The sequence below is a fragment of the Haliotis cracherodii genome, unplaced genomic scaffold (assembly GCF_022045235.1).
Source record: "Haliotis cracherodii isolate W230 unplaced genomic scaffold, xgHalCrac1.p SCAF_8, whole genome shotgun sequence".
In the NCBI taxonomy this organism is placed as follows: domain Eukaryota; kingdom Metazoa; phylum Mollusca; class Gastropoda; order Lepetellida; family Haliotidae; genus Haliotis; species Haliotis cracherodii.
This window is the reverse complement of record NW_027266341.1, coordinates 27,242,656-27,265,626: the sequence shown is the minus strand read 5'-3', so window position 1 is coordinate 27,265,626 and position 22,971 is coordinate 27,242,656. Positions and strand designations below refer to the sequence as shown.

At 42.5% G+C, this 22,971-nt stretch overlaps 1 protein-coding gene across 2 annotated transcripts in view; it reads right to left on the bottom strand.

Annotated features, from left to right (window-relative positions):
- LOC139449391 (transcription factor SPT20 homolog) overlaps positions 1 to 22,971 on the bottom strand; it is a 45,548-nt gene that overhangs the window by 14,156 nt on the left and 8,421 nt on the right. For both annotated transcript variants that reach the window (XM_071230756.1, XM_071230757.1), the window contains exons 7-22: positions 21,259 to 21,297; positions 19,546 to 19,653; positions 17,607 to 17,800; positions 16,124 to 16,277; positions 15,823 to 15,879; positions 15,674 to 15,724; positions 14,706 to 14,869; positions 13,398 to 13,430; positions 12,300 to 12,498; positions 8,793 to 8,919; positions 8,019 to 8,154; positions 6,554 to 6,603; positions 5,651 to 5,863; positions 3,782 to 3,823; positions 2,526 to 2,674; positions 701 to 892 (exon numbers count right to left, since the gene is read on the bottom strand). In XM_071230756.1, coding sequence (XP_071086857.1) covers positions 701 to 892; positions 2,526 to 2,674; positions 3,782 to 3,823; positions 5,651 to 5,863; positions 6,554 to 6,603; positions 8,019 to 8,154; positions 8,793 to 8,919; positions 12,300 to 12,498; positions 13,398 to 13,430; positions 14,706 to 14,869; positions 15,674 to 15,724; positions 15,823 to 15,879; positions 16,124 to 16,277; positions 17,607 to 17,800; positions 19,546 to 19,653; positions 21,259 to 21,297 — 1,908 coding nt within the window. The remainder of the gene's footprint in view (positions 1 to 700; positions 893 to 2,525; positions 2,675 to 3,781; positions 3,824 to 5,650; positions 5,864 to 6,553; positions 6,604 to 8,018; positions 8,155 to 8,792; positions 8,920 to 12,299; positions 12,499 to 13,397; positions 13,431 to 14,705; positions 14,870 to 15,673; positions 15,725 to 15,822; positions 15,880 to 16,123; positions 16,278 to 17,606; positions 17,801 to 19,545; positions 19,654 to 21,258; positions 21,298 to 22,971) is intronic.

Genomic DNA, 22,971 nt, shown 5'->3' with positions numbered 1-22,971 from the left:
GGAACTAGATGAATAGAGTTTTTAAATATTTAACTTAAATACCCACATGTGTAAAAACTAGTGGGTAACAGAAATTTGAATACCCAGACAGAATTACTGATACCCAATGATTTTAAAATGCATGGGTAAAATACCCACAACACCAAAAGCTTATCTGGAGCTCTGTCATCACTTGCTTGATAACGGTGTTAGTGTCTACACCGTAACGTCACGATCATTGTAATAAAGAAGTTGTTCATCCATAGATCTATATCCCTTGTTCAATAACAATGATCCCTAACTATTTTTGTTCAGTATATATTACTTGTTTCTTTGTTTGTTGTTTTGTGCTGCACTCAGCAATATCCCAGCTATGTGACGGTGGTCTGTAAATAATCAAGTCTGGACCTGACAATCCAGTGATTCATCATGAGCATCGATCTACACAATTGGGATACGATGACATGCATCAACCAAGTCAGTGAGCCTGACAACTCGATTGCGTTAGTCGCCTCTTACGGCAAACATGGGTTGCTAAAGACTTATTATGCCCCGGATCTTCATGGGTCTAGTATATGTTAATTAACTCAGTAGAAAGCAATCATTTGTGAAATTTTGAGTTTGAAAATTATTAGACTAAGTAATTTAAATAATAGATCATTAATTATTTTACAAAAGATCTTGAGGTGAACAGAACCTCTCCACCTCTTTTGCAACTGACCTGGTTAGATGACTGTGAAACAGATGCTGCTGCAGAGTCAGTGGAAGAAGATGTCACAGAGGCAGCCATGTTGGGCAGTGAGCTGACGAGGATGCCTTGGTTCTGTAGCAGTGAGGAGTTGTTGTTGATCATTGTGATGGGGACAGGAACAGCAATCCCTCCACCGGGCATTGACACACCTGTCAGGGACACCTGTCACGGAGAAGTGGAGCTTCAGAAGTGCTTGTCATGTTCATGGGTCAGTCTCTCCATAAGTCATTGCACACTATATACCCCTGTATATTGGACAGCCACTGCAGTGAGGATAGTCCTTGCATACTAGATACCCCTGTATATTGGACAGCCACTGCAGTGAGGATAGTCCTTGCATACTAGATACCCATGTATATTGGACAGCCACTGCAGTGAGGATAGCCCTTGCATACTGGATACCCTTGTATATTGGATAGCCCTGTATATTGGATAGCGCCTGCCTTAAGGACTGTCCTTGCATATTGGATACCCCTGTATATTGGATAGCCTCTGCCTTAAGGATTGTCCTTGCATATTGGATACCCCTGTATATTGGACAGCCACTGCCTAAAGGATTGTCCTTGCATATTGGATACCCCTGCATGTTGGATAGCCCCTGTGTGTTGGCGAAGTTAACACCTACCTGCATTTTGGACAGCCCCTGTAGGTTGGCGATGTTAACACCAACCTGCACGTTGGACAGCCCCTGTAGGATGGCAATGTTAACACCTACCTGCATGTTGGACAGCCCCTGTAGGTTGGCAATGTTAACACCTACCTGCATGTTGGACAGCCCCTGTAGGATGGCAATGTTAACACCTACCTGCACGTTGGACAGCCCCTGTAGGATGGCGATGTTAACACCTACCTGCACATTGGACAGCCCCTGTAGGTTGGCAATGTTAACACCTACCTGCACATTTGACAGCCCCTGTAGGATGGCAATGTTAACACCTACCTGCACGTTGGACAGCCCCTGTAGGTTGGCAATGTTAACACCTACCTGCATGTTGGACAGCCCCTGTAGGATGGCAATGTTAACACCTACCTGCACGTTGGACAGCCCCTGTAGGATGGCGATGTTAACACCTACCTGCACGTTGGACAGCCCCTGTAGGATGGCGATGTTAACACCTACCTGCACGTTGGACAGCCCCTGTAGGATGGCAATGTTAACACCTACCTGCACGTTGGACAGCCCCTGTAGGATGGCAATGTTAACACCTACCTGCATGTTGGACAGCCCCTGTAGGATGGCAATGTTAACACCTACCTGCACGTTGGACAGCCCCTGTAGGTTGGCAATGTTAACACCTACCTGCATGTTGGACAGCCCCTGTAGGATGGCGATGTTAACACCTACCTGCACGTTGGACAGCCCCTGTAGGATGGCAATGTTAACACCTACCTGCACGTTGGACAGCCCCTGTAGGATGGCGATGTTAACACCTACCTGCACGTTGGACAGCCCCTGTAGGATGGCGATGTTAACACCTACCTGCACGTTGGACAGCCCCTGTAGGATGGCAATGTTAACACCTACCTGCATGTTGGACAGCCCCTGTAGGATGGCAATGTTAACACCTACCTGCACGTTGGACAGCCCCTGTAGGATGGCAATGTTAACACCTACCTGCACGTTGGACAGCCCCTGTAGGATGGCAATGTTAACACCTACCTGCACGTTGGACAGCCCCTGTAGGTTGGCAATGTTAACACCTACCTGCATGTTGGACAGCCCCTGTAGGATGGCAATGTTAACACCTACCTGCACGTTGGACAGCCCCTGTAGGTTGGCAATGTTAACACCTACCTGCACGTTGGACAGCCCCTGTAGGTTGGCAATGTTCATGCCCTGGAGACCAGCCAGGCTACTGATATTGAAATTCTGTGGGAGTCCCCCAAGGTTTGTGATGTTGATGTTGGTGGTGAGGTTCGGCTGCTGGGTGATACTGGCACTCTCTGAAGGAAGACATTTGTCCTCTAAGACACACAATGGAGGGAACAGACTTAATTCTTTGGCTGCAAGACCCATGAAGATCCGGGGTAAAATATGTCTTCAGCAAACCATGCTTGTCGTAAGAGGCGACTAACGGTATCAGGTGGTCAGACTCGCTGACTTGGTTGATGTATGTCATCGGATCCAAACTGCATGGATCCATGCTCATGATGTCAATCACTGGATTGTCGGTCCAGACTTGATTATACAGACCGCCATCATGTAGCTGGAATATTGCTGAGTGCGGTGTTTAACAACAAAGAAGCAACAAACAAACTTTGTCTAAATACAGAAATCCTTGTACAAACATATATTTCTATGTAATCTTAAAAAGAACTGGATAAAGTAGATGATTTTGAATAAGTTTGCGTTATCAATTTGAATCATAAAGCACCAACAATTCCTTTTGATAAAATCCACCTGACTATCATTATTGACCATGAGTGAGTGAGTGAGACAAGGTTTCACATATTGGACCCATTTGGGAATCCAACCCAGGTGTTCCTGGTGATGAGAAACATCATAACCACTTGGCTACCCTACAATACCACAATGACCTGCTAGTTATTCATGACTACACAGGGAGGTCGTCAGGTCAGCGACACTGCACTTGGAGTGTAAACTGATCCGTTGTTTGGGGTAATCATTTCAGGGCCTTTGTGAGCATTGCCATGAGCAGTCATTTGGTGATTAAACATTAGGAGCATTATAAAATGAAGTCTGATAGGCATTTGGAACATGGATTAATGACACTTTTTAATGGATAGCAACTTCTTTTATTCTTTATATGACATTTTAGAGCTATTTCTTGCTCCTTCATCAGGTGAATGCCTAGTAAGTGCATAGAGTACTACAGTAAATTATGTTTATAACAAACATGCTTATAATGAACTGACCTATATAACGATCTTTGCTGTTGTATATATGCTGTATATATGCTTATAATGAACAACAGTTATTGCAAAATAAAATCAGTGGTCAGACTTATGAACTGGGAATATTAGGAGCATTAAAGATCACTTATTAACTTATGACTTAAAGACCACCATGTTTTGAGTATAGATACAGACCTCCTGCGGATGTGACTGTCAGCGCACCAGAAGATGTCAGACCTGGGGAAAAACAAACATTCACTTGAGAGTGCCTTCCTGAAATACTTTTCAGTGACAAACATGAAAGAAAAATCACATCTGCCATTGTGGGTTACATGGACCACAATGCATCAGTAGTGTGATCAATCACTGAGCTACAAGGACCACAATGTATCAGTAGGTTGATCAATCATTGGAGCAGATGGACCACAATGTATCAGTAGGTTGATCAATCAATGGGCTACAAGGACCACAATGTATCAGTAGGTTGATCAATCATTGGGCTACAAGGACCACAATGTATCAGTAGGTTGATCAATCATTGAGCTACAAGGACCACAATGTATCAGTAGTTTGATCAATCATTGGAACAGATGGACCACAATGCATCAGTAGTTTGATCAATCATTGGACTACAAGGACCACAATGTATCAGTAGGTTGATCAATCATTGAGCTACAAGGACCACAATGAGTGAGTGAGTATGGTTTTACGCTGCTTTTAGCAATATTCCAGCAATATCACGGCGGGGGACACCAGAAATGGGCTTCACACATTGTACCCATGTCGGGAATCGAACCCGGGTCTTCGGCGTGACGAACCAACGCTTTAACCACTAGGCTACCCGACCGCCCCTGGACCACAATGCATCAGTAGGTTGATCAATCATTGGGCTACAAGGACCACAATGTATCAGTAGTTTGATCAATCATTGGGCTACAAGGACCACAATGTATCAGTAGGTTGATCAATCATTGAGCTACAAGGACCACAATGCATAAGTAGGTTGATCAATCATTGGGCTACAAGGACCACAATGCCTCAGTAGTTTGATCAATCATCGGGCTACAAGGACCACAATGTATCAGTAGGTTGATCAATCATTGGGACACATGGACCACAATGTATCAGTAGTTTGATCAATCATTGGAACACATGGACCACAATGCATCAGTAGGTTGATCAATCATTGGAACACATGGACCACAATGCATCAGTAGGTTGATCAATCATTGGGCTACAAGGACCACAATGCATCAGTAGTTTGATCAATCATCGGGCTACAAGGACCACAATGTATCAGTAGGTTGATCAATCATGGGGACACATGGACCACAATGTATCAGTAGTTTGATCAATCATTGGAACACATGGACCACAATGCATCAGTAGGTTGATCAATCATTGGAGCAGATGGACCACAATGCATCAGTAGGTTGATCAATCATTGGAACACATGGACCACAATGCATCAGTAGGTTGATCAATCATTGGAACACATGGACCACAATGCATCAGTAGGTTGATCAATCATTGAAACACATGGACCACAATGCATCAGTAGGTTGATCAATCATTGGGACACATGGACCACAATGCATCAGTAGTTTGATCAATCATTGGGACACATGGACCACAATGGATCAGTAGGTTGATCAATCATTGGGACACATGGACCACAATGCATCAATAGTTTGATCAATCATTGGGACACATGGACCACAATGCATCAGTAGTTTGATCAATCATTGGGACACATGGACCACAATGCATCAGTAGTTTGATCAATCATTGGGCTACATGGACCACAATGCATTAGTTATTGGATCAATTATTACATGGTGTGGATTGTTTCTTATGCTGTAAATAACTTATTTGTCTGGCCCAGATTCAAATATTTACAGGATATTCTGAGACAGCTGAAATATTGCTTACTGGACAAAACAACAACATTTACACACCAGTGACACCACTGTGTACAAGTTTTTGTTTTGTTTGTTTGTTTGTTATTTAACGCCACACTCCGTAACTCAAGACCTATCACTACACCATGCCCTTCCTTCTCACCTTGCAAGTAGGTGGTGAGGTTTGTGGCTTGTGGGAGATTCTGTGTTGTCTGACCAATGGTCACCGACTCTGTGGTGGACGTCCGCCTAGAGGCCGACGAAGTGGGGGTGGGTGTCCGTGAGACAGGGGGTGGGGTGGGGGTGGCTGCAGGGGTGGGGATCTTCTGGCCAGTGGTCTGTACTGAGGATGCCGAGGCAATGAACTGGTGCTGTGCTGTAATCACAAATAGAAAGAAACGATTTCATAACAACATTTTTTATTGACATGTCAATCTGGATTGTGAAAAAGCAAGACACGCATCTCCATTCCAGACCTTTTTTAAGGTATGCGTGAGCTTTGAACTTTGTGGAAGTAGGAACGGGATAGTAGTATTGAAGAGATACTAATCAACCTGGCTAGTTGCAAGGAGTGTAACGATATATCAAACAATCAAACTCTCGCAATAGTTTGCCCTACAACTGTATCCTCGCGTACTGTGTTTTCGAGCCACTAAGAAGTATTAAGAAGGATATAACCTTACGTGTCTAATAACAATCGCAATACACAAAACAGGTTACAACTTCAGATTGGAGTTACTTCCCTTTGGTTTGAGTAGTGCGAGGAGGAAAATGTCCCTCTTTGAGTTTGTTAGCAATAATTAATATTCATTTCTATTACATTGATAAACATAATTATCAAGCCTTAAAGTCGGTTTACTACTATCGCATACTATTGCAATTATTGACAATACAATACTATTGCAATACAATCGCAATTGTGAAAATAGCTCAAACAGTCACCCCTATTAGCACCCTTGCCGAACTAGGCTGGAGTTCAGGAGTTACAATTTGGCTGGACTAATGAATCTATGCATAGTCCAATGACCTTCTAGTAACATCAGGAAAGCTGATATGAAGGACTCACCAGTGGTGGTAGCTGTAGGAGTAGACACAGGGCTCGGTGTACTGGTCACTCTGCAATACGGGACACACAGACATTAACATACACTGGGAGGGAATGCATACAATAACTGAGGCTGGAGATAAGATTTGTAAATAATCGAGTCTGGACCAGACAATCCAGTGACTGCCATCATGAGGATCGATCTATGCAATAACAATATACATCAACCAAGTCAGCGAGCCTGACGAAGAACTATAAGGTTGAAGTGCCAGATTCATGGTGGCTTGTGAATAATGAAGCCTGGGCCAGGGATTCCAGTGACTCAAAGAATAGCCAACGTCCCACACAATCTTCAAAGTGTTTGTTTGATGTTAAACGCTGCACTCAGCAATATTGCAGCAATTGATGTGACTACGGTCTTTAAATAACTGAGTATAGACCAGACAAGTATTTGTCACAAAGTGACGAAATGTGTTTTTTTTCCAAATATTTTATTCCTTTTGAATAATATTATTTTCTGTGTTAGGTACCTCCATGGAACTATTTGTCGTACCATAAGAAATAATTACCCAAATTCCTGCAAATCAAATCGGCTCATGGCTGCTCATGTAGAGACACATGTCTGTCATATTTGCATAACAACATGACACAGAAAGAAAAAAAAGGCAGATATATCGAGGCAAAACCTGTTTTCCAACTCCAAAAGCCAATATCATCAAACATGGAGGAATCCAGAAATTAGTTCTTGAGATATGGCAGCACAACTGTTTTCCATGTCGAATAACAGATTTCCCTGCTGTTACCTTGAAAATTAAGTTAAGGTCACCAAAATCGACTGGTGTCTGCGGAGTCTGTATATACACCATAGTACCAAATATGAAGACAATCCAGTGTTTAGTTCTTGAGATATCGCGGCAACAAACAGGTCGGACGTACGGACGGTCGTGAATACTATGTCCCCGGCTCTGCGCTTTTGCGCGGCAAGGGACAAAAATCTAGTGATTAACATCATGACAATGTCAATGCAATTGAGATACGATTGCACGCAATCAACAAAGTGCCAAGCCTGACCACACAATTCAATTTAGTGTATTCGACATAATATAAGCGCCCACAGCGATATTTGCTAATATATTGGCTTGTGAACAATCCCAATCAGCACCCCTTCCAATTGATCAATGTACACAAGACTTATTTATTTGTGTATAATACGCACTTGTGCGTTATATCACCCTTAATTATGGGCAATTAAATTCTTGGAAAATACATCTGTCAGATGTAAACAATTCAGGCTGTTAGCACAAACCACGAAATTTACGATCTTTCAACTCAAAATAATATTCTAATAAGCGCCCCCTATTTCTAATTTTGAGAGCGCCCTGGGCCCTTATTACGTTGAATACGGTAGTCATCTTTTTGGACGAGCATTAGGGGGCTGCAGACCCACTCTCATTCGCGTCTCCGCATGGATTTAATACAAACTCACCTTGAGTGTGATATACTGAAAGGCTTGATCCTTTGTGTTGATGAGTGTGATTGGTTGCCCTGAGACAGTGTTAGCTGTTGAGCGGGAAGCGGCGTCTGATTGGTCAACTGCTGACTGCTGGTTGTCCCAGTAACACCTGCATACATTGTTCGACATTATCATCTTAATGCATGTTTCTCCCTCCAAACATATCTGATGTGACTAATGTCGAATCAGAAGTGAAATGTGGAAAATACTCACAATGTGTTTAAAACATGAAAAACAATAGATAAAAAGGTAAGTGTGAATATGTAAAAAGATGTAGCAACATTCCAACAACATCAGGTTTTCAGAAGCAAAACTGTGATTCACATATTGCTGGACATTATTGGCATAAAAAATAATAGTCTAAGTTCTGAGTCACTGCCCGATTCATCATTAAGTCCACCACATGCTTTGCTTTTGTTTCCAAAAAAATCCTAATACCTAAAAACAAAGCAAACCAAAATAGCACAGAGTTACTTCCCTTCACATGTGCGCTGCTTTACTGCGCATCTCATGTTATGGTCATGGCGGCAATAGGAGTTTGTATGCTTGTTCATGTCGGGAGGCCCTTTCCCAGGTTGATGGTACACAACTGTTTATTTGCTTACATATACTAGTTTGAACAACCAAAAAAACAACAATAAAAAACACACACAAAAATACCGCCTGTCTGCACTATAAGTCATTGCCTGAGAACCGGTTCCTTTATTTTTTTAAGCCTAAAAAACAACTCGCGAACTAACTCCTCACCTGACTGTGGGCTGAGGATGTTGGCAGCAGCATTGATGCTCCCCGACCCCGGTGGACCCAGAGACAGTGACAGCTGGATGGGCATGTTCCGTTTGGCAGCCAGACCAGCACTTCCTGTTGGTTCATTCTGGGGAAATAATGACAAGATAAAAACTACAGGAGCCATCAACAAATTAATAGTCTGGACTAATACCAATTTAATAAAATAGTGCTAGCCCACTGAGATACCATGCTGCAGTTTAACATGCATACTCCGACACAGTCTACGGACTCCGAGCCAACCAGTCCTTGTTTACACCCTTAATGCCGAGCACCAGGCAGGATAACAAAAAGTACCATCTTTTTAACATCTTTGGTATGACGCGGCTGGGGATCAAACTCCAACCTTCCAATCTCCAGGCGGACGGTCTACCACTTGGCCACGGAGGCGATCTCCCACATTGGGAACCTGATCTTCATGTACTGGTAAGTCGTTTTTTACAACCTTGAACAAGCATGTGGTGAGGATCTTCCCTTCTCTTCAAAGGGTCCACACAAGCATGTGGTACTGAGGATCTTCCCTTCTCTTCACAGGGTCCAACACAAGCATGTGGTACTGAGGATCTTCCCTTCTCTTCACAGGGTCCAACACAAGCATGTGGTACTGAGGATCCACCCTTCTCTTCACAGGGTCCACACAAGCATGTGGTACTGAGGATCTTCCCTTCTCTTCACAGGGTCAAACACAAGCATGTGGTACTGAGGATCCACCCTTCTCTTCACAGGGTCCAACACAAGCATGTGGTACTGAGGATCTTCCCTTCTCTTCACAGGGTCCAACACAAGCATGTGGTAGTGAGGATCTTCCCTTCTCTTCACAGGGTCCAACACAAGCATGTGGTACTGAGGATCCACCCTTCTCTTCACAGGGTCCAACACAAGCATGTGGTACTGAGGATCCACCCTTCTCTTCACAGGGTCCAACACAAGCATGTGGTACTGAGGATCCACCCTTCTCTTCACAGGGTCCACACAAGCATGTGGTACTGAGGATCTTCCCTTCTCTTCACAGGGTCCACACAAGCATGTGGTACTGAGGATCTTCCCTTCTCTTCACAGGGTCCAACACAAGCATGTGGTACTGAGGATCTTCCCTTCTCTTCACAGGGTCCAACACAAGCATGTGGTACTAAGGATCCACCCTTCTCTTCACAGGGTCCAACACAAGCATGTGGTACTGAGGATCTTCCCTTCTCTTCACAGGGTCCACACAAGCATGTGGTACTGAGGATCTTCCCTTCTCTTCACAGGGTCCAACACAAGCATGTGGTACTGAGGATCCACCCTTCTCTTCACAGTGTCCAACACAAGCATGTGGTACTAAGGATCCACCCTTCTCTTCACAGGGTCCAACACAAGCATGTGGTACTGAGGATCCACCCTTCTCTTCACAGGGTCCACACAAGCATGTGGTACTGAGGATCTTCCCTTCTCTTCACAGGGTCCACACAAGCATGTGGTACTGAGGATCTTCCCTTCTCTTCACAGGGTCCAACACAAGCATGTGGTACTGAGGATCTTCCCTTCTCTTCACAGGGTCCAACACAAGCATGTGGTACTAAGGATCCACCCTTCTCTTCACAGGGTCCAACACAAGCATGTGGTACTGAGGATCTTCCCTTCTCTTCACAGGGTCCACACAAGCATGTGGTACTGAGGATCTTCCCTTCTCTTCACAGGGTCCAACACAAGCATGTGGTACTGAGGATCCACCCTTCTCTTCACAGTGTCCAACACAAGCATGTGGTACTAAGGATCCACCCTTCTCTTCACAGGGTCCACACAAGCATGTGGTACTGAGGATCTTCCCTTCTCTTCACAGGGTCCAACACAAGCATGTGGTACTAAGGATCCACCCTTCTCTTCACAGGGTCCAACACAAGCATGTGAGTGAGTTTGGTATAACACAGATTTAAACAGTTTTTCAACTAATGTGGGACGAAAGCCTGAATTTCAACCGTGATGAAGCCCCTCGTACAGTGCTGGCAAACAATGGTTGTAACTCAGTTTCGACTGTTTTGACCCCAGTCCTTCCATGTCACCCTGCTTCAGGGCCCCATTCCACAAAGTGATCTTAGCACAACAATTTTCATAAGTCTATGTTACATTTCAGAGATATGATCGTCAAGGGGGTTATTGTCATAACTCCATATAAAAATATGGACGATACAATTGTTAAGGGTTATTGTCATAACTCCATATTAAAGAATGGACTATACGATCATTAAGGGGGTTAATGTCATAACTCCATATTAAAGTATGGACGATACGATCGTTAAGGGGGTCATTGTCATAACTCCATATAAAAGTATGGGAGAAACGATTGTCAGGGATCATTGACAAAAGTATGGAGATACGATCATCTGCGTTTTTCTGGTCATACGTTCATGTTAAAGTATGCAAGATACAATTGTCAGGGTTTTTCTGGTCATAAATCCATGTTAAAGTATGGGAGATATGATCATCACGGGGGTTAAGATCATAACTCCATGTTAAAGTGTGGGAGATACGATCATCACGGGGGTAAAGGTCATTACTCCATGTTAAAGTATGGCAGATATGATCATCACAGGGGTTAAGGTCATAACTCCATGTTAAAGTATGGGAGAAACGATCATCACAGGGGTTAAGGTCATAAGTCCATGTTAAAGTGTGGGAGATACAATCATCACGGGGGTTAAGGTCATTACTCCATGGCAAAATATGGGAGATATGATCATCAAGGGGGTTAAGGTCATAAGTCTGTGCTAAAGTATGTAAGATACGATCGTCAGGGGGTCATTGTTATAACTCCATGTTTAAAGTATGGAGATACGATCGTCAGGGGGTCATTGTTATAACTCCATGTTTAAAGTATGGAGATACGATCGTCAGGGGGTCATTGTTATAACTCCATGTTTAAAGTATGGAGATACGATCGTCAGGGGGTCATTGTTATAACTCCATGTTTAAAGTATGGAGATACGATCGTCAGGGGGTCATTGTTATAACTCCATGTTTAAAGTATGGAGATACGATCGTCAGGGGGTCATTGTTATAACTCCATGTTTAAAGTATGGAGATACGATCGTCAGGGGGTCATTGTTATAACTCCATGTTTAAAGTATGGAGATACGATCGTCAAGGGGTCATTGTTATGACTCCATGTTTAAAGTATGGAGATACGATCGTCAGGGGGTCATTGTTATAACTCCATGTTTAAAGTATGGAGATACGATCGTCAAGGGGTCATTGTTATAACTCCATGTTTAAAGTATGGAGATACGATCGTCAAGGGGTCATTGTTATAACTCCATGTTTAAAGTATGGAGATACGATCGTCAGGGGGTCATTGTTATAACTCCATGTTTAAAGTATGGAGATACGATCGTCAAGGGGTCATTGTTATAACTCCATGTTTAAAGTATGGAGATACGATCGTCAGGGTTTTTCTGTCTCTGACCACAATACAACAATAAACTGACTGACCTGTGTGGTGATGGTAGCAGCCATGCTTGTAGCATGCTTGAGGAGAGCTTGGGCATTAGTGATGGTGATGCTGGTAGCACTTGGAGACTGTGTGGTCTGTGTGTACATGACACTGGCTGGCTGGTTGGGGCGCTGGGTCGTGATCTTCACTGACCGGCGACCTTCCTCCGTGAACAGCTCCTTGAACTGCTCAAAATACCTGACAACAGCACCACACACTCAAAACCTGGCACTGTACAAGTAGCTCATACATTCGAGCACTTACAAAATGGACTATGAGGTGAGGTTTAAAAGGGGTTTAAAGTCGCGTCCAAGATTATTGCACTTGTATTACGACATGAAAGCATGTGTGTGGGGTGTGTCTGCTTATACTAGTCCAATTTATAATGCTAGCACACTGAGATACCATGCCACAGTTCACCATGAATACCCCATTCAGACTCAGTATACAAACTCCAAGCCGACCAGTCCTTGTTTTAGCCCCTTAATGCCGAGCGCCAGACAGGGTAACAACAAGAACCATCTTTCAACGTCTTTTGGTATGACGCGGACAAAGAACCATTTCCTATGAAAACATTTGGCCAGGTATTGATTTATAGGACAAGGAGAATCATAATGCTCAGAAATGGAAGATTGTTTGTCTTTTTATTGGGAAGCAGTTCAAAAGTTGGATGTTGGACAAATATCCCAATTCCATTAGGTGTCAAAATTTTCCCAATCAAGTTTTAAGGGGGGAGGGGTATATGTTAATTTAAGGAATTAACTTTTTTATGTGACATTGAGCTATTATCATGATAAACTACTCTCTTGACAATGAAACCAGGATATGCAAGAGCTGACCAGTTCTTGTTTTATCACCTTAACAACAAATGCCAGGCAGGGTAACAACAAGTACCATCTTTTAACGTCTTTGGTATGATGCTACCGGAGATCAAGCCATCGACCTTCCACTCTCCAGGCAAATACTCAATCAACTAGACCACAGGGGTGGTTCATTATTGAATGGACTTAGTAGGGGATATAATAATAGCTTGAGACATTCAACACTCATCTATTGACTTAGGACTAAATCTAACCTACATCATGTGTTCTACTTACTTATCAACACTCTCCTTTGATCCCAGAGTGAATCTGAAATGAAGGCAGACAGGAATGCACATACACATATAGGAGCATAACAATCTATCAAACTATCAGGTTATTGCTATTGTTTGCCCGACGATGTTATTAGAGCACGGCTAAAGGCTGATCAATGGATCCTACAAAGAAGAAAGACAACTTTTATGCTTACTGTATTTGATGTAATAAGCTCCCATGGCGATATTTGCCAGTACAGTCAAGTCCTATTAATCCGACATTGTTGGTTGCATATGATTATGTCGGATTAACAAGTATGTCAGATAAACAGAGTGCGTGACGGGTCTAAAAGCACTGATTTAATCGGTTCCCATCATTTGTGTCAGATAAAGCCGATTGTCGGATTAACGAGTGTCGGATTAACGAGACTTGACTGTGTATTGGCTAGTGAACAATCCCCATTAGCACCCTTCCGATTGATAAATGTACACAAGACTTATTTATTTGTGTATAATATGCACTCGTGTGTTATATGCACCCTTAATTACGGGCAATTCAATTCTAGAAAAATATATCTGTCGTGTATAATACATACAGACTTTTCTTTTGTATCATTTCAGGCTGTCAGCATAAACCATAAAATTTACGATCTTTCAACTCTTTCACCAAAATTATATTCTAAAAGAGCCCCCTATTTCTAATTTTGAGAGTGCCCTGGGCGCTTATTACATCGAATATGGTAATTTCAAACATCGGTTTCGTCAGAAAAGATAGGGCTAATCACATGGTTTTACGCGGCTTTAAGCAATATTTCAGCAATATCATGGCAGGGGACACCAGAAATAGGCTTCACACATTGTACCCATGTCGGAATTGAACCCAGGTCTTTGGCACGATGAGCAAACGCTTTAACCACTAGGTTCCCTGACCGCCTCTCCTGCCAGAGAGGTAGGTCTATATCATATTCAAAATAATATGGTGATAGGTACAATGCAGTAGGAAATTTAGTTACTTACCGTATAAGTACAAGTAATTTAACCACTAGGCTACCCGACCACCCCTGACCAACTATCAGTGAGTGAGTGAGCGAGTATGGTTTTACGCCGCTTCTAGCAATATTCCAGCAATATCACAGCGGGGGACACCAGAAATGGGCTTCACACATTGTACCCATGTCGGGAATCGAACCCGGTTCTTCGGCGTGATGAGCAAACACTTTAAACACTAGGCTACCCAACAACCCCCCCACGAACTATCAAGGGTGACTGTTGGTATCTGGTAATGTTAACGTGGGAGAAAGATGACAGCACAATACTCAATGATACTTACTGACATGAATGACCGTCAGAAATTTTGTCATTACAGTAGTCGTAGTCGAGATAGAGTTCTCCGATGTAGCAGTCGTTACAGGGCTGTTGGTAGATAGTGATCTTGGCCAGCATATGACGTTCCTGGTTGGGATCACGTTCCAGTGTGTGCTCTTCAATCAACACCTAGACACAAAATGGATTCGCGGTGAAATAGGTCTTCAGCAACCCATGCTTGCTGTAAAAGGCACCTATGCTTGTCGTAAGAGGCGACTAATGGGATTGCATGGTCAGGCTCACTGATGTGGTTGATGATGCAGGTCATCGTATCCCAATTGCATGGATTGATGCTCATGACGTCAATCATTTGATTGTCTCGTCCAGACTCGATTATTTCCAGACTGCCGTCATATACCTGGTATATTGTTGAGTGTGGCGGTCTGTAAATAATCAAGTCTGCACCAGACAATCAAGTGATTGATATCATGAGCATCGATCCACGCAATTGGGATATGAGGACATATATCAACCAAGTCAGTGAGCCTGATCACTTGATCCGGGCAGTCACCAGAAGCTAAATGGAATCAGTCACCCCAGAGAAGAATTATAGAAAAATTACTTGCTGGTTCTGTTGTGTTGTTGTGTCGTTAGATCTACTTATATACGCCTTTTACAAGATTTGGCATGATTATATTGAACAATAAAGTTTCAACTTACACTAAGCAGTATGGTATGGATATTTAATTTTGATCTTTTACAATAAAGATTTGACTCTCAGGTATATGATTTTTTCAGTTGTTTTAAGCTATTATATCCCATGAGGGCCCTCCGTAAACCACCTGTCCACCTGTGCCCACAGCTTCACTATAGTCAGGTACATGCATCCGATCTCAGCCCTCTGCAAAGTTTAAGGTATTCAGCCTCTCTGTTGTCAGAAAACCCTTGATATTATTCCATAATTGTTAAGAGTATTTCTGTGTGTGATCTTACCAGGTGTTTCCCAGAGGCTGGCGGCTTCTGAACTTTGGCCAATTCCTCCACCTTTAAACAATACAAAGTATTATGAAACTATCCACATGCACAAGACAAACATCATCATCATCATCATCATCATCATCATCGTCACAAAGCTTACTTACGTTCACAGACTCTGGAGCTGACAACTGCGTGGGTCTCTGTTTCCACATGTCGACACACTGTAACATAAAGTAACAGTTAATCACTCTACCAACTCCTAATACATAGAAACAAACACACTAAAACTGGGAGAGGTTGCAGGATTAACAGGGAAAACAGCATCAATAATACTATCCGAAATACATTTCTTAATATTCCATTAGATAGTACTACCTTGCGCAAAACATTACACTGAACGGTTGGAATATACCAAGGAATATAATTATCCTAGACAGCTTCATGACAGAAAGAAATATATCGTACTGATTTTCCCACTTTGAGATTGACAGGAGGGTTGGCTCGACTTTTATCTTTCCGTTTGTGGATGAAGTCGTGTAGTTTTAGCTCTGGTGGCGCGGGTGCCTGCTCTAACTTCCTCTTCCTGTTGACCGCAGCCTGTGTAAACTTCTTCACACACCTGACAACAATTGCAAGCTCAGGGTAAGACAGATGGGTAGTTTAGGATCCAATCAGATGAGCTATGCAACAAGATACTTCAACATCTCTTTGAAATTTTAAACCAAAGATGCATTAGTTGTTGCATATAAAAATATCAGAATATCATGAAGAATGTGCTTTGAAAAGTATTTGTGCTGATAAACATGAATTAAAATATGTTTGATGAAAACTGAAGCTGAAGAATATTTGAAAAATCAAAATATATTTTACATTTGTATGCTTGGTTTTCTCCTCAGCGCATCTACCGCTTACCTAGCGACATAGAAAACAGACCTTTGCGATGGTCCTAGGTGAAGAAAGGTTGTTTCCTTCTTCAGTCTACTTTTACTAGGACCCATCGTCATGTGACCGTCCGTGGTGATGTCCCAACTGATCACGTTCCTGCTCGTCGCCAAACAGGTTAGTTGTGCTTTGTTTGTTCCTCCAACTTTTGGCTTAATTTTGTGGTTAGTGTTCAAAATTAAGCCAAAATGGTCACCACTGACGGTCACATGACAGCAGCGATGGGTACAAGTAAAAGTGGACTGAAGACGGAAACAACCCTTTTCTTCACCTAGTCGTAAGGTAAGCAGTAGATGCATTAAGGAGTAATGCAGGATAAGTAAAAACATTAGTAAAATCAGCTGTGATAAAAGTGTAAGTGAGTGAATGAGTTGGGTTTAACGGTGCTTTGAACAGTATCCAGTTATATTATGGCATCTCAGCTTAATGTTGGGAGAAAGCACAAAGTGATGCAAGTCTTAGACGTTTACCACTTTGGTGAAACCCATGAGCACAGGTATGGTGCTATCAAACCTAGAAACATAACAGGGGAGAATCGGGATTTCGAACCCATGATCATAGGTTTCTGCCATGCTCAAGGGTCGCATGCTCAAGCTGCTGTGCCTTAGATGACTGGGTCACCCGTGCCCCTATAGAGATATGAATTGCAAAGATGAGTTGTTTACACTGCTCACAGACACAGACTGTACAGCATTTCTATTCCATATTTCAGGAAAGTCAGAAAGCCTACAGGGGCGTGGGTGGCCCAGTCGTGTAAGGCGCCGCGATTCGCTGTGCAGAGTTGTGTCCCTTGGGCACGCCAGAAACCTATGATTGAGGGTTCGAATCCCGATTATGTTTCTAGGATTGTCAGCACCATACCCGCGCTCGTGGGTTTCACCGAGTGGTAAACGTCTGAGACCTGCATCACTTCGGGCTTTCCTCCCACATTAAGCTGACCCGCTGTGATATAACTGGAATACTGCGTTAAACCCAACTCACTCACTCACTCAGAACGCCGACCAACCTCTTCAGCATGGGATTGTTGAGCTTCTTGTGTTCAAACTGCAGTCGGTTGTTGATAAGCAGAACAGCAGGGGAGGGGTCAAGACAGATGGGTTCCTCCGTCGCCATCAACAGCTGCCTCTCCAGCTGGAAGACATCATCCTGGGTCCAGCGATTGCCGTCGTTTGTCAGGGCGTTGATGTCACACAGGAGCGACTGCAACAAATGATTCAAGAATTAGAACTAACTTCATAGTCTGTTTGTTGTTTAACGCTGCAATCAGCCATATTTCAGCTGTATGATGGCGGTATGTAAATAATTGAGTCTGGACCAGACAATCCAGTTGACATCATGAGCATTGAGAACACACAATTGGGATAAGATGACATGCATCAACTAAGTCACCGAAGCATCCACCTAATCCATAATGTTGCCTCTACTCTTAACCGGAATCCACACGGGTGTATATAGTCTGCTGGATATACAGGAGTTTTGATGACTTGTAAGTAAACCAAATTATTGGTAATCATAAATAAGTAAACTGATATGATGGATATAGTAGTTGGTACTTGCTAGGAACACTATTTAATCGATCCATTTATCTGATAAGAGTGAGTTGGGTTTGACAATATTTCATGGCATAACAGGAGGTGTCAGCTTATTGTACAAGGAAGCCCAAAGTGACATTTTACGCTTGAGTGTTACGCCAATCTCCTTAAAATCCGATATTAGTGCTTGCTACCGCAAAACAAAGATCTGAGGACATTCCATTTGGGTCATGTCAGAACAACCTTTCATCCGACCAATCAGAGCGTCAGTTACCAGATCAGGAAAGTGACAGTCGGAATGTGTTTTCTCATCATGCAACCATGAAAGATTTAAAAGTTGTTTAACACGGAGTATTCTGTATGACAGTTACGGGCATTGCAAATGAATCCACACAATCTAGGCCATCTATTAGCCATTCAAGAATGTTCTTTAGTACAGTTTTCAAATTTGTCAAAATATGTTTCGAAGCATAGTTGTCAGTTTGAAACTAGTGTTGTAAACCCTGAGAAAGCTGCCTTCTTATTGGCTAATGTAGACTTCTTGTCAGTCATTCAACTGGTCGGTAAATGGTCACGAAAGGTTGGTCTGACGTGACCCATAATGGGATGTTCTGAGATCTTTGTTTGGTGGTTGCAAGAATTAAGATCTGATACAAGGATGGTAATGAAGGTGTTGCATACTGGGAAGGTGTTGCGTACTGGGAAGGTGTTGTGTACTGGGAAGGTGTTGCGTACTGGGAAGGTGTTGCGTACTGGGAAGGTGTTGCGTACTGGGAAGGTGTTGCGTACTGGGAAGGTGTTGTGTACTGGGAAGGTGTTGCGTACTGGGAAGGTGTTGTGTACTGGGAAGGTGTTGCGTACCGGGAAGGTGTTGCGTCCTGGGAAGGACCTTGCCCATGATCAGGCTATGGGACACAACTCTGCACAACACAATGGCTTTGTCCACTGGGCCAACTGTGGCTTCCTCACCTGATCTGAGGGGCGGTCAGGTAGCCTAGTGGTTAAAGTGTTCGCTCGTGACGCCGAAGACCCGGGTTCGATTCCCGACATGGGTACTATGTGTGAAGCCCATTTCTGGTGTCCCCCGCCATGTTATTGCTGGAATATTGCTAAAAGCGGCATAAAAAAACCTCACATACTCAACTGATTTGAACAGGCTGTTGAGCTGGGCTGATTTGGCAAACAACCCATCTGGTGTATGAAGATGGAATAAACGAGCTCCTTTCCCTTTGAATTATCCCATCCTTGTATTAGAAACTGGGTGTATACTGAAGAAAATCTGAAGGGAACGGGATATCTACTCTGCCTGCAGCTGACTAAATTAAAAGTCTTCCATCTTTAAAGGATCTACAGAGATATTGTGGTATCAGTATCCCCAAATCCCATTCCTCTTACTTCAGAATAAAACTTTACCTGCGGTGTTGGTTTCAACATGACATATTGGGTGTCATGTGATCCTGTTGTAGAGCGGCGGAAATCTCGCACTTCCACGATCACGCAACCATTGTAAAACACATTCACCTGAAAGATAGTAATCCCATGTATTACCCCTAAACAGTCAAGACCCGGTAATCCGACATGGTTGCTTGCATATGATTATAACTGATTAACTATGTTAACGAGTATGTCGGATAAACGAAATTCAGTAGTATCAACCTTCGTGATAGAAAATCGGACTACACGATAGACAACGACACAAACATGTAATAAAAAAAGAAAAAAGGAAATATTCATGTTGTTGCGTTACATTGTATATCGTTACATTCAGTGATGAAGTATGTTCAACATGAGGCAAGGAATATCAATGATTTCTTGAAGATTCCTCTTTCTCCAAAAATTTGGTTCAGTTCAGTAACAGAATTTCAAAATTCAGAAGTGAAACTCTTTTTTTATTCTTATGAACATGATTAAAAGAGCTCATTGAAATGAAGACAAGCATTTTCTCTCTTTAATCGAGTTAAGGATAACATATGTTTAGAGAGTATTTCTGGGTATTTAGAGAGTATTTCTAGGTATTTTGAGAGTATTTCTAGGTATTTAGAGAGTATTTCTGGGTATTTTGAGAGTATTTCTAGGTATTTAGAGAGTATTTTTAGGAATTTAGAGAGTATTTTAGGTCATTAGAGAGTATTTTTAGGTCATTAGAGAGTATTTCTGGGTATTTAGAGAGTATTTCTGGGTATTTAGAAAGTATTTTTAGGTATTTAGAGAGTATTTTTAGGTATTTAGAGAGTATTTCTAGGTATTTAGAATTTGGACGTAATCATGACAAAGGATATTATGAATAACAACGTCTTTATTATACATGCACAACAGTTCAGGGCTACTTCTTGTCCCTTCACCAGGGAAACGTGTTTGTATGACAAAGAAGTGAGTGAATGAGTTGGCTTTAACGCCGCTTTTAACAGTATTCCAGTTATATCACGGCGTGTCAGCTTAATGTGGGAGGAAAGCTTGAAATGATGCAGGTCTCAGACGTTTACCACTTTGTTGAAACCTACGAGCATGGGTATGGTGCTGACAAACCTTGAAACACAATCAGGGCCAACTAGGATTTGAACCCATAATCATAGGTTTCTGGCTTGCCCAAGGGACGCAACTCTGAACAGGGAATTGCGGGGCCTTAGACAACTGGGACACCGGTGCCCCCGACCAAATTTGTTTTTCTCTAATAATACTAGGGCAGTTATAATACACCAACTGTGCGATACGTATCACGATACAAGGCTCACCATCAGATACGTATCATGGTACTTGCATGTTCTCTTATCTGTGGTGCATAAGCCATTTATAAAAAAATACCTGGCACACTGACGATTTACAGTTCGCAATGTCAAATATGGCAGAATGGATGAAAATGTTTATGTTTTGACTACTAATTTCCACTAACTTGTGTTTGATGTAACATTTATCATAGCAAACATTTACGGTATGAATTGATATTTTTCACTTAGTGTGCAACTGTGACCACTACTTGTATCGAGAAGTAAAAAACTGGGATCAATCGATGCATCAATGTATTGTCCCACCACTAAATATTACTCCTTGTTATGATAGCTGTTTTACACATATTATATATAATATTTAAAAATAAACATGTCCACATTAAGAAGCATATAATCTTACCTGTGCTTTCTCCAGTAGGTCAACGAGGAAGGGTGGAAGCTGGGGACACAACAGATCAAGCAACACTCATCACAACATGAGCAAGTTGTGTGACATTATGGAAATTAATGAAAAGCCTTGAAACAAAATGTAAACTGGAAAAGGAATGTTAGAAGCTGCAGTCCATGCAAAGTAATGAGTGAGTGAGTTGGGGTAGTTAGGCTTAACACCACCATGAGCAGTATTCCAGTTATATCATGGTGTGTCAGCTTAACACCACCATGAGCAGTATTCCAGTTATATCATGGTGTGTCAGCTTAACACCACCTTGAGCAGTATTCCAGTTATATCATGGTGTGTCAGCTTAACACCACCATGAGCAGTATTCCAGTTATATCATGGTGTGTCAGCTTAACACCACCATGAGCAGTATTCCAGTTATATCATGGTGTGTCAGCTTAACACCACCTTGAACAGTATTCCAGTTATATCATGGTGTGTCAGCTTAACACCACCTTGAGCAGTATTCCAGTTATATCATGGTGTGTCAGCTTAACACCACCATGAGCAGTATTCCAGTTATATCATGGTGTGTCAGCTTAACACCACCATGAGCAGTATTCCAGTTATATCATGGTGTGTCAGCTTAACACCACCTTGAGCAGTATTCCAGTTATATCATGGTGTGTCAGCTTAACACCGCCTTGAGCAGTATTCCAGTTATATCATGGTGTGTCAGCTTAACACCACCTTGAGCAGTATTCCAGTTATATCATGGTGTGTCAGCTTAACACCACCATGAGCAGTATTCCAGTTATATCATGGTGTGTCAGCTTAACACCACCATGAGCAGTATTCCAGTTATATCATGGTGTGTCAGCTTAACACCACCTTGAGCAGTATTCCAGTTATATCATGGTGTGTCAGCTTAACACCACCTTGAGCAGTATTCCAGTTATATCATGGTGTGTCAGCTTAACACCGCCTTGAACAGTATTCCAGTTATATCATGGTGTGTCAGCTTAACACCACCATGAGCAGTATTCCAGTTATATCATGGTGTGTCAGCTTAACACCACCTTGAGCAGTATTCCAGTTATATCATGGTGTGTCAGCTTAACACCACCTTGAGCAGTATTCCAGTTATATCATGGTGTGTCAGCTTAACACCACCTTGAGCAGTATTCCAGTTATATCATGGTGTGTCAGCTTAACACCACCATGAGCAGTATTCCAGTTATATCATGGTGTGTCAGCTTAACACCGCCTTGAGCAGTATTCCAGTTATATCATGGTGTGTCAGCTTAACACCGCCTTGAACAGTATTCCAGTTATATCATGGTGTGTCAGCTTAACACCGCCTTGAACAGTATTCCAGTTATATCATGGTGTGTCAGCTTAACACCGCCTTGAACAGTATTCCAGTTATATCATGGTGCGTCAGCTTAACACCGCCTTGAACAGTATTCCAGTTATATCATGGTGTCAACTTAACACCACCTTGAGCAGTATTCCAGTTATATCATGGTGTGTCAGCTTAACACCACCTTGAACAGTATTCCAGTTATATCATGGTGTGTCAGCTTAACACCGCCTTGAACAGTATTCCAGTTATATCATGGTGTCAACTTAACACCGCTTTGAACAGTATTCCAGTTATATCATGGTGTGTCAGATAACACCACTTTGAACAGTATTCCAGTTATATCGTGGTGTCAGCTTAACACCGCTTTG